At 42.4% G+C, this 13,134-nt stretch overlaps 1 protein-coding gene across 2 annotated transcripts in view; it reads right to left on the minus strand.

The window, feature by feature from the left end:
* slc49a4 (solute carrier family 49 member 4) overlaps nt 1-13,134 on the minus strand; it is a gene marked incomplete at its 5' end in the record, with an annotated part of 48,526 nt that overhangs the window by 11,630 nt on the left and 23,762 nt on the right. For both annotated transcript variants that reach the window (XM_079356908.1, XM_079356909.1), the window contains 2 exons: nt 3,461-3,588; nt 9,761-9,828. In XM_079356908.1, the coding sequence (XP_079213034.1) occupies nt 3,461-3,588; nt 9,761-9,828 (196 nt within the window). The remainder of the gene's footprint in view (nt 1-3,460; nt 3,589-9,760; nt 9,829-13,134) is intronic.

Genomic DNA, 13,134 nt, shown 5'->3' on the forward strand with positions numbered 1-13,134 from the left:
ATGACGGGAGGAGGTGGAGACTCGTCGTTCATCTTTATATACGGTCAATAGTTAAAATGTTGTCATCATGTTTTCTGTTGTGAAGTTAACCGTCTCGAATGAATACAAATTATTCACAATGGCTCTCGTGCATTAAAGCTATAGAAATGAGCCTCCTTTGAAAAGGTTAGTAGAGATAGTCGTAAATTAAAGAACTGAAAGGAGAACAACAAACATTAAAGTGCAGTTATAAAAGGTTTGACTTGCTTCTTTCCTCCTCTGTTGATGTACAACATTTTGCTTGGTAACAAGAAAGTTTCTAAAGTTTGATAGCCTCCATCATGTGGGGACTCTCCTCCCACTCTGGCGTGGAGCATCACAAGACGTTTTGGGTGGCACTGTGACAGCAATTAAATTTTCAATTTCCTTTGTAATATTTTGGACATTTGAGTTTACTTGCACAGTCCTAATTAAGTTGCAACTCATTTCATGGATTCCACAATATATTAAAATCTAATTTCAGACTCTGTTGCCAAAATGTGCAGATGTCCCCGTAGTAAACAGCTTGTTTAATTTGCTCCCGAGGCATGATGGGAAATATTTCTGCCCGTGCTGGCTGCTGCTGGTTAGCTTTGGGTTCTGCTGGTGGAAATGAAAAAAAAAAAAAAGAGAAAAAAATACTCTGGGTAGTAATGTTTTAATTTAAAATTATGATGTGCTGTCGAGCTCAATTTATTCCCCAGAATGAAGTTTGTGAAGGTCATCTTTTGCAAAGTTTTGGGCCGATGCAGGCTTATTGCTTGTTCATTGTAAATTGTGTGTGTGTGTGTGTGTGTGTGTGTGTGTGTGTGTGTGTGTGTGTGTGTTCATCTCTGCAGAACAATCAGAGACGCTCAGCGGCAGTCTTCCAGCTGAGACCTAGAGTAAAATATGTGCGTTCGAATGGATGTGTGCAGAGATTAAGCCGTCACCTCTGGAGCATCGCGCCACCCTCCATCTCCCTTATCACACAGCAGATTGGTCCAAATGAGCTCCCCATTAGCCTGCACGTCCCTTTAATCACAGTGCCTCCGAGGGCTCAGCGTGCCGAACCCGTCCGCCTGCCTGTGACGGCCAACCAGGAGCCTCTCAATGCAGCCATGAAAGGCAGCCTTCTACCCTGCTCGTCTTTATTCACCCCTAATGAAACACTGGTATCACACAGCAGTGAAGAGTGCTTCAACCGCAGCACTTTCCCCCTGATGTTATTGAATTAGGCTTTATGGAGACAGTTCCCAGAAGGCAGAGGAGAATTCTTTGAAAGGAAAGACACACGTGGTGAGTTCAGCAGCAGAGAAACACGGGCTGACGTCGTGTGTCTCAGGAGAACACAATGGTTTGCTATTTAACGTGCTGGGGGGCTTCATTACAAAGACGGAGTAGACATTATGCATTGAGGGATTTAATAAACAACATCTTCATCATTGGTTCATTTGCAATGACGTTTTTTTTTCTTGATTTATTTTATTGCTAAATGTTTCGCCTGATAGAATATCACGACAGTCAGTGAAACATTTCCATCCCAGTTTCATGGAGCTCAAGGTGATTTCCACAAATTGCCTCTTTTTTTTGTTTTCTTTTTTTTTTGTTTGGCAAACGGTCTTAAACTTAAAGTGTTTTCTAATCCCCACAAGGGCGTTTATAGCTGCAAGTAAGTGACTAAATAGTCTTGTGTAACCAGATCGATCTGCACACTTTGCCAACTCTGGAAGAGGTCTTGCTTAATCCATTGCTGCGCTGCACAAAGAGAGAAACACATTCAACGGACCAACGTTCAGGGTCTGTTACCTCTATCTAAACTAATCACAATTGGTTTTGTGGGGGTGGAGAGTGTAGAAACAACTCCCTTACAAAAAAAAGAGTTTGGAGGGGTTAGGGTTAAGTGAACATTTGCATGTGGAGAGGTGAGTCCTGTCATTTAAAGGACTCACTGTCGAGTTGATGCTTGTTATTATAACTTGTTATCACATGAGTCAGGACGACGACATATTGCAGTTTTGATTTTGTCCCTCTCCTACTGGCTACACACCTTTATTGACCTGTATGTTATACCCCCTCTCTATCTGTCCCATGGTCTACAGTATAAAGTTTAAAGCCTGTAATAAAGACACAAAAGGTTCCACTTCCTCTTAAAATACTTTCAAAGATGAAGAGGAGAAGTTCATGGTAAAGGGACTTGAGCTTGTATATATACATATATATGTTTTTGTGCCTGACGCTCGTATTGCACGCTGTTAGTGCACTGTGTTAATGTCCACACAGAAAGCAGGGTGATAATAAATATGATTATATTTGATGTTTGGCTTCCTACATTGATGCTGCGTTGAATATTATGACTATTTTGAGAATATAGAAAGAAGCGTTAAACAGAAAAACCATAGACAGCATGTTTGCGAAGCATTCACAGATATGTTTATCTGAGGAGTTGTTCACAGACTCTGCAGACTGCTTTGATCTTACTTTGATTTACTGCTCATGTGCTGCTGACCAGACTGCACTGGGATAATGAGGTGCTTTGGCAGATCTTTTGCTGCAGTATCACACCACCCTCTCGTATGATACAGCAGGTGGAAGGACCAGGTTGGAGCCCGGCGGCTGCAGACTGCCAGAGTGTGGGATAAGAGGGTGAGAGATAGTGATGGAGAGAGAGGGAGAGAGAGAGAGAGAGCAGTGCCAGGGCCTGGAGAATGATGATGGATGATGATGGTTGGAATCAGCAGCTTTGAACAACATGCTGGTATTCTTATTGGTTTGGCTTAGGAAAAAGGAAGCAAAGTCCACCAGTGTCCCTAATGGGTTTGTCACTAATGGATTGGCTCTGCTGAATTTGTAGCAAGTATGCAATGCAGTCTGCAGGTATTTGGAAATGGAGACATGTTTTTATTGCTTTGGCTCCATACGTTAACACTGGAAATCAAAGAGAAACAACATGATTTACATGTCGACTTGAAGCATTCAGGCTGTGAATGGCTGAAATGCAATAAACCATTCTGTATTTAGTGGCCCTATTTTAGGACAATGCCGCCAGTTAGTTATGACTTGCATGAACAGACAGAGATTTATTGGGGTTTTCAAAGCTGCTTTCTCACTTCCAAAAGTTTCTCCAGCGACAAGGAACCTTTAGAGGAACTCAGTGTGTTTTCATGGCAGGGAACAGGCCCTAGATTACATTTAGATTTATGCCTATTTATACAGGGGAGGAAATCCAGGGGACATTTGGAAGACGACCCTGACATTAAGAAGGTTGTGAAAACACAAAAATGACAAATATCGTCTTGTCTTCAACAAATAAATGAAACATTTCTGAGTAGATTGTCCTGCACACAGAAAACAAACGCCAGATAAACTCTTGAACTGAACACTGATTTCATTCTGCCGCTGAGTTGTGTCTGCACTGACGAAATGCATTGACCTTGACAGCGATGCTGCTGTGTGGACTCACCTGCAGTGGAGGGGAGGTGAGTAACTCTGCACAGACAGGTGAGTGTGAACCAGGTAGAGGACAGTGAGGCTCCGGCCATCAACAGCACCAGGATCAATTTCAGCATCCCCCGGATAGAGTCTGCGAACCTGGAAGAGAGTGAAAGAGGGAGAGAGAAGAAGAATATCAGTTAGTAAAACAGCTCAAATATCAGACCTGAATTACTTTTTAACTTTGAACCTCTTGTCTGCACTTTAACTATTTTAATGAATTGTAAATCTTTTCTCCTTACAGTTCTGTAATGCAATTTGAAGATCCTCAGTGTGTATCTTAAATTTAGCTGCCTCGCCTCACTTGAGAGAAGTTGAAGATTTGTATTATCAGAAGATCCACAGTAAACTCAAAGGTTGTCAGCCACATTTCGGGCTCTCTGGTTTCAGCTTTGGCAGTGCAGGTGCAGCAGCATTTCAGTGTGAGTCCTCGACAAACAAAGTCTCAAAACGTCTCCTCGTCTCCAAAACAAATAGACTCAGTGATGAAAATAGGAAGCGGCTATGAACAAGAGTTTTTCAAGTTAAATTCTCTAACTAAACGATTAAAGTCGGCATCCTTGCTCGTCCACAACAGGATTAAAAGATTTTTTTTTTTTTAATGTCCATTTTGGCCTTTAAAGGGATACTTCGCCCATTTGAATGAAGCTGTGTATCATTAGAAACATGGTAGCAGTGTTGAATGGTCGTGAATTCAATATGCAATATCCAATATGCAATATGACGCTTTTTGCATCACACGAAGAAAACTTTCAAGCAAAGAAAAATAAATGTTTCTCGTCTCAGGGCAAAATGAGGGCTGGATTCACGACCATTCAACACTACTACCATGTTTCTAATGATACAAAGCTTCATGTAAATGGGTGAAGTATCCCTTTAATGTTGGTCGACGGCGGTGTCAAAGCTGTAACACAGCCGCCCGCCACTAGCTGGAGCTGGAGCTCTGAAATATCTGAGTTTTTGCAGTGTAAGTGGAAGCTTCATATTAACCATCACATCCTGATCCGACTGACATAAATCTGAGTCGAGTAAAGCCCTTTAAAAAAAAACATTCACAATACTAACCCTGAAATATGAAAGGACAAACACAGACACGATTAGTGAAGTGAGCAAAGACAGCTGCTTCAGCAACAAGCGGCATCATTTACAAACACAATAAGCGGCTATGCAATATCTAATTGTCTGCTTCCTCTGTGACTCATGTCAAAATCTATAAGAGGAGACATTCATTGTTTCAGAGAACGACGAGATCATTTTCTTCTCCCGCTTGTTTCTGAGTGCATCAGTTGTACTTGTCATTACACAAGCCGACACTTATCCAGGAGCTGATTCAATTTGTCTCACCAGCTAAGCAGGCAAACTTGAGATGCCAGTTGCATTATATTGTAGAAGACAAGCGATCCAACTGCTTCACCAAACTCTCTCTGGAGGGCTGGGTTTTATTTTCTTTTAAACCATCATAGTTCATTAACTCCCCTCCTCTCCTCTGGGTTTGCATATGTATGCTGGTGAAAGATTAGATGAAGCTACAGAAGCCTGAAGCAAAGACAGACACTAATTGCTTTTGTTTTGTTGCTCACTGGCACCATGCTGGAGAAAAAAAAGAAAAAAAAAGAAAGAGGGCTCAACTTGACAATGAACTTTACGCAAGAATAAAAAGAAGCGCTGGAAATGGCTGATTAGTTCAGCTAGGTTGTGAAGTTCTGACAGCGTGCTGAAGGGCCGGGCCGATGAGGGAAATCATCTCGTGGACGGATAATGAGAACAATCACCACTGAGAATGTTCCAGTGGCTTTTTTTTTTAGACGACATCAGTGTCTCCTGGGATTTCATGTTCTGTCATTCACAGCCTCGACATATTAGTTTCATGTTCACAGGGTTTTTTTCTGTCGCTGTTCGATGAGTCAGAGCAGGGTAAAAGCAGCATGGGAAGTTTTTTTTTTTACTAAAAGAGATTTAAAGCTTTACACAGCCCACTCAGAGCGTAAATGTTGGCTACTACAAAAGGGATCCCTGCTTTCTCTCGCCGCATCTGCACCCTTTAAATCTGCATCCTCCATCTGCCAATGACTGGCCTGCATCCACAACTCCCATACCACCCCTGGTGCCAGAGAGGGACAAAATCCTTTGCCTCCATCCAGGCAGGCCCTCATCTCTTTGCAGAGAGGATCACAGGCTACTTCCCTGAATCCAATCCAATCTGATCCTCTGGGCAGAATCATGATAAGTGGCTTATTTCCTATAATAGCTCTGATGGTTCCTGAGTCCACTTGATAAAGGTTTTGGTCACCAATGGGCATGATAAGTCAGGTGTGACTGAACTGAATTGATATAAATGAGCAGAGTTTTAGTCATGCTAATGGCTGACCAAAGCAATATGTTCTATCCTAATGAGTTACATTGTATGTAAAGGACCAATATGTAAGATATCTACTGAATTAAACCGTAAAAGGACTTCACTATGATCAGACATTAGGGCTAGCAGCCAGTATGTCCTCCTTCTAAGTTTCCATTACAGTCCAGAGTGGTCCGTTTTTGTTTTGACCAGAGGGAGGTAGGCGGTTTTAGGGGCACGTCTCCAAATTGACGCCCCTTTTTGGATTGCCCTCGGATGGCCAGGTAAACGACAGACCAGCAGACGTTGCAGCGATGGAAGCGGGAAAGCAAACTGGTTGATTCTGCCCAACCTAAAAATGTTAGCTAAACACTGAAGCTTCAGTGTTTAGCCAAGGAAACAATATGCTGTAAATGTTTTAATGGTTCTAGTTATGTAATTCCCAGCTCCATATGTGTTAAGAGGGTTATGTCTTTATGAGGTAACGTCAGAATTAAACACACATTTTTACAGCGCTCTAACAGGATTTATGGCCATAAAGATAACATCATTGAGAATCAGATTCTATCTCCTGCAGCAGGGAGTGATCAAATGTCATCATCTGTACGATCGTATCACTGTGGCCTGTCGACATCTGTAGTGAGGGACATGCAGTAGAGAACTTAATAGATGTTGACAGTATAATATGATCATCAGCATGCAATCCCAGATTGTCCATGTCTGCAGGGGAAACAAATTAGGACCTGGCTGATTCTCGTTTGTGTTTGCTCCATCTCATTTCATTTACCTGAAGTATTGTCACACTCACACCTCTATAATGTGCAGGATAATAATCTGCACCCCATAGCTCCTCTCTTTTCCTGGGGCTTTTAATGGGAAGATAACAAGTGATGCCTGTAAGTAATTTTCTTCATTCCACTAATCTGTTAAAAAAACAAAAAAAAAAACCCTACAGCCCATCACTCTTATTCAATCAGCTTCTGTCCAGGCTCGGCCTGGCCACATATTGAGTTTTTAAGATAAATCAATATATTTTCAGACAAGACATAGGGTAAGACAATATTGTCAATACCAATATAGTTCATGTTGCATTAAAATGATGTTAAACACGTCTCTCCCTCCTCTCGTTCTCTCTCTCTGAGCCAAACTTAAAAAACAAAATCGATAACAAAACCCTGATTATTTTGTGATGCCAAAAATTCATTAACTTCACAAACCGGTTTATTTTCATGTACATGTTGAACTTGTGCAACTGACTGTCAATATCAGACATATCGGTATCGAGTATCGCCATTCAGCGAAAAAATATGGATATATTAGTTTTGTTCCATATCGCCCAGCCCTAGTCCGGGCCACAAAATCCAAACAGCAGCCGGTCAGATTGTTTATCCAAATTGCTTCCTTGACGGGTGCCACACCTTGGAGCAGCCACCTGTAATTCAACCTGCAGCATCGGGCTTCCTGCCACTTAACTATCCAGCAGCAAATCAATGAACTGTTTGCAAGCAGCCAGTGTTTTTATTTTTGGCAGGGGGCAAGTGCCAGGGCTTCAAGAAATGTATTCAGCATGAGACAGCAACACCTGCAGCTCAAAGAGCTTTTAGAGGAGGGCCATTTTCAGAGGCCTGTGGCAAACTGGCACTGTGTGACGCGAGCTGGAGGGAGAAGGACATTAACTTCCTCTGGTCTGCCAGTAGGTGAGACAAGGGACAAAAAATTGCTCTCTGTTCAGTTCATTACCGCCAGCCTTTCTGGGAGTGAATCTAATGATGCCATATTGCAGCAAGTGGGTGAAGAGAGAAAATGCAGACAGAGGCATCATTTTAATTTAAGGGGAAAGAAAGAGAAACCCAAAAAAACATTTGGAAACATTCACTAATCAAAGGACCGCGGTCATATAACATCTCGGCTGTAGCTCCCGAATGTGTCACCAATCAAAGAGATGACGCGAGGGAAAAAAAAAAAAAAAAAAAGGCATCCGCCCAGCGACTGATGATAATTAACTGAACGTCTGCTCCCTGCTGTGAATGAGCGAGCGGCTGCAGCAGCCACAGATCAAAACAGGTGAACATTTCAATCAGGTTCTAATCTAGCTTTACTTTAGCAAACGGCTATTTGCAGACATGCAATATATAGATGTTTGCATAATGTAGAGAAAATGACTTCAGGGTTCTGAAAGATGACATTCAAATGTTAAGAGTTCTTTTGTAACAACTTTTACTTTCACCGTGTCTGTCAGAGGCAGCTTTAAATTATTTCTGCATTTTGGGCTTTTCATTCCCTCAAAAAAGGAGAGCCCCTACAAAGTGCAATAATTCTGAAGAGCATACATTTATGAAATGACTGAGAATAAAATGAGCTATATTACTGAGAAAAACGGTGTGAAAGAGGGAGTAGACGGCCAACTGAGCCTGGTGTGATCGCTTCCATTTTATTGAAATGTTTGTTTGTTTGTTTGTTTGTTTCGCTGCAAAATGTCTTCCCTTCTGTGTGCTTTTATGTTTTCATTGTGCATTCATTCATCTAAAGTTCATGGGTTTATTCAACACAGGTTCATACCTCTGCCATGTGACGCACACTTTCACAGGGCGCTAACGTCGATTGTTTCAGCTGAATTCCATTTAACTGTCAACTGTTGCACCGAAGAGAGCCGAATCAATCCCTCCAGTGACTCAGAGTCCACGTAATCAACACCAATAATTCAACGGCTCTGTTTACATACACTTTCATCTGCTGCGAGCAGCTTCATTGATTAACAGTGGGAGTTATGGGCTCATTTCCCTGATTACAGCTTTAAGAAAACACTAGGTCCGCATGGAAGTGCTGATTGGGCCTCAGCCTGCAATAAACATATATTTCCATCAGAGCAGGAATGAATCCCCTGCTTTTTGCAGACTCCACACTTTGTCTTCGCCATGTACCTCCCTATCCATCAACGGAGGGGAAGTGGCTGTTGCATTAGCATCTATTGCCCTCACTCTCTCACTGTTTGGCTGGATTCAGATCATAGATTAAGAAAGCAGATTAAATTAGAAGGGAAGGAGGGAGAGACACAATCTTTAACTTTAATGCAACCATTAACTGTTCTTTATGTAAGACTGATAAGTTATTAATACCGTTATAAACCGCACAGAGGTCCTGATGGAATCCAGAGACGTTTTCACATACGCACTCCCCATAATATCTGGATGATTTTAAGGAGGACTGTTCAGACCTGGCTGTTCACATATGCTCCTCACAGCAGGAGACTATCGCTGTCAGATGGAGCGCATGCTTGCTGGCGTCTCCTGAGGTAAGATGTGACATTATGAAGAAAAAAAAAGAAAAAGAAAAAAAGAAGGGATTTCAGGAGCAGTCTTCCTGGAATTGTCTTGAAATTGGAGTGCTTATGTGAAAACAACTTATGAATTCCACCTGGACTCACCCAAGCCACCGCCTACACATTTTAGTCTTTGGTCTGTTGCTGCACAACATCCTGCGCTTGATCAAGTCACACGTCCACATTTACATCGATGACTTCACTGAGTGCAATGCCACTTACTTTAAATGAAAATAAAATGTCTTAACAATTCAAAATATGACGCAACGCTTTCAAGTTTTTGTTAAAACATGAAAACCAGTTCTTCCAGGAATGACACTGATTTAAGTTTCTAAACTAACGAACGTCCTAATTCATACGACTTACAACCTCGAAGACAGATGGATAGATGGATGGATGGATGGATGGATGGATGGATGGATGGATGGATGGATGGATAGATACTTTATTGATCCCGAGGGAAATTCAAGCCAACGCAGTGCGACGTTATAACATTTAAGTTCCAACCATTAAAATGTCGTCAGAGGAAAATGGATGCGGTGTAAAAAAAAAAAAAAAAAAAAAAAAAAAAAAAAGGACAATGTTGTAGCTGCATTGCTAAATAAAGAAAAACTTACCTGGCCATTGCTACTCCAAACACACATCCACCAACACTCGACCAGAATCCAATCCAACCTGCGTCCACCTGACAGGACAGAGGACAGTGGGAGAAGAAGGAGAAGAGATGATGAGGTTATTTCAGGGTTCCACATGAAGTCTGTGACAGTGAGTCTGAAGCCTGCCTCGGCCTGCCTGTTCATCAATGCGTCTGGTAATTGTAAGGTAGCGCTCCTATAAAAACAGCTGTGCGTTAGACTGTGGTCCTTTCTTATTCACAGGCATGAAGGCCAACACATCCACTTGGCCTTAAAGTCAGGGGAAAGGACATTACGGCAGAGGAGCTCCAGCAAAATCAATACGAGGTAAAGTGTGGCACGTGTGCACACATTCACAAAACCAATCAGTGTGTGGCGCCCGGGCAACAACGTCTCCCAGCGCCAGTGAAGGCGTTTGGTTCCCATCAATCTCCCCGAGGCAATAACTCACATTCAACCAAATCCAACCAGATGGAGGATGAGACGGCGAGGGAGCAGAATCTAAAGTAGGAACTGATGCTTTTTGCTTAATCACACTCTGCAGCAACCTGTCAGGAAAGTCTGTAACGAAGAAAAGTGGACTATCAAAGTTATTAGATGTAAAATGTATTCTGGCTTGGATAGTGATGAATGTCAAAATGTCATTAAAAAGTGAGCTAAATTACACTCCTTCGGGAGCTCAGCCTTCTGTAAAAACACTAAAAGCTCATTTGAAAGGCACCGTTCTCTTGTTTTTATAGCTCGAGGAGGCACTGTGAGAGACGAGGATCAAAAACATTTGATAGGCAAACATTATAAAAACACCCACTAACCCCATGGCAGCTATAACAGCATGAGCAGCATCAACATAGGCTGCACGACACCAGCACAATGCTTTCTGTGGCTGTCTAATGCAACACGAGTATGCACACCGACGCAGGAGGCTGAACTCAAAATCAGCCAAGCCAACGCTGACACCCAAATTACAACACTTCAAACGTAGGTGGAGGTTAATTAACTGCTGGAAGACGCAGGTTGGAAGCTTTATCATGTCGTCTGTACTGTAGTGTCAAAAAGCCTAACGTGCTTTACACGAGGTGGGGAGAAGTCTTAGTTGAAAGCTCTTGACACAGCAGTTTTTGTTTCCTCTTATGTTCTCGCTCAATCACCCACTTTAATTCATTTTGGAGCTTTTTTTTCCTTCTTTTTTTCTTTTTTTTAAAAGCCTGGATCATATTTCTCGTCGTGTGACTTCTAAACGGCCAACCTCCATTTAGGGAACAATTATGTCCAACTTCTTAGAGCACTGAGGCACCTCTTTCCTGAGTCATACTTTTTATGATGAAGCGAAGCCCCCTATTCAGTCCGTCTAATGGCGGGTCTACCTTCTTTTTTTTCCCCTCCTTGAATAGCTGACTCAGCACACAATCAAAGCTCCAGGAGTGCAGAACCTTTCCCTGCTCATATGCCGCGTTCCATCTACCTCGGGAAACTGGGAAGTCACAGCCGAGTTGAGCTTGTTCCAGTTGTCAGTCGGAAAAGCAACATGGACACCTCCAGGAGTACTTTGGTTTTGTTAGCCAACACCAGACGATATCAACACACCACGTGACAGTTTGAGGACAAAAATGAAATGACAACACGTCCACAGAGAGACCGTGCACAATGCTATCGGTGTGATTGATTTAATCACACAAAAAAGAGGAGCACAGTTGCAGCTTTAGCATTCCGGTTGATGCACGTAGCAGTCATGTTGGATTCTAACTCGGGCAAGTACGACTTTCCGACTAGTAAATGTGACTTCCAGTTGACACTCCTGACTGGGAACTCGGAATTTTCCACTTCCAAGTTCAACTGGAAACACAGCAATACACCACCCAGTCATTTCCAAACCAAAAACAAGACATTAATACCAACAGCCTGATCTCCTTTGTGTTTGAAGAGCTCTCGTCCTGGATTCATTCACACTCCTACATTCAACCTGATCACAATCCCAATGGATGGTTTTCTGACAAAATATTGTGGCTGCAGAAAAAAAAAACCAAAAAAAAAACCTGGTGTACTGCATCAGAGAATTATGCACGATCTCAGGCATGAAATTGAAAACAAACAAACAAAAAAAATCTGCCCATTTTTCTTAGGCGTCTGTGATGGAAAGGCCTTGAGCTGCAGGACTTCTGATGGTTACTTCACTTTTAACCGTTAAGGAAATGAAGCGAAGCGTCCAGAGCAGAAACTCCTAAACATCTCCTAAACAGGATCATTTAAGTGTCAGATTGCTCACAGACAGTTTACAGGTTGTTTTAATGTCGCTGGAATTCAATCTACTTTATTACCGCCCTTGCATTTATGAAGCCATAAACATTAGAGTAGTTATAAATCCCAGTGCGTACATGTCCAAAAGTATATGAAGTTTTAGTAGCAACAATCCTGCCATCGTTACAAGCCCACTGAGATCAGCACACTGCCTCCCTCTGCGCTGTTCGATGCCTGCATGTCTCCACCTCTCTGTCTCTCATTTATTCAATCAACCCCGCCGTCTTAGAGAACATTTCAGCTGTAACCAAAGTCCTGTGCTTTGTCCTTCAACACTTCATCTCATCTGCAATAAATGTTCCACAGAGAAGGCTTCATGAAGAACTTCTTCTGCAGAATAGACTCGAGTTTGTTTTTCAAGTTTGAGAAAGTCGGCAGAAACATTTGTCTCATCCGATGGCGACTGCTCCTTCTGCCTCACAGCACCTCTGGTAATCTCTCAATCAGGCTGCCCGGCTAGCTGAGAGAGCACATGACAGAAGCATCTATATTTGTCTGGAGGAGGAACCCTGGAGAGACAGCTGGAAGAAAGATTCTGACAAAGATCAACAGAGAATCCAGAAGAGATGGAGCTAGATTTCGGAGACAGACGAATGAGTGAATGAAGCAGAGGATGAAAGAAGTTTAAAGTTGAAGAAAACTGTCCAATCACATCCATCTGCAGGAACATGTTTGATAAATCTGATATCAGCTGGTTTACAGTTATCTGTGAGAGCTGTGTGTATGTTCTCTAGAGAGAAGGGCATACAGGCCACACCCGCTTCCTAATCTACGTAGTGCTGGTGGCAGGCGACCAGGGCGCTCTGCACTCCCTTTGTCTTTCTGTGATACAAACCACACACACTCAGCCAAACTTTTCTCCTCCCCTTTGTCTGGGTCAGGCTGAATATGATGATTTCAAATCTTGAATTGCGATCGATTCGTTTCTCCGCATATCACAGGCAGGAGCTCGGAGAAAGTTCAAAGAGTGGAAAAGAGAAGAAGGGAGAAAATTGTTGCACAGAGAAGGCTCATGATTTTTGTCTTCTATATTTTTTGCACGATGACTAGATCTGTTTTTG

Source organism: Symphodus melops (assembly GCF_947650265.1).
Source record: "Symphodus melops genome assembly, chromosome: 12".
In the NCBI taxonomy this organism is placed as follows: Eukaryota; Metazoa; Chordata; class Actinopteri; order Labriformes; family Labridae; genus Symphodus; species Symphodus melops.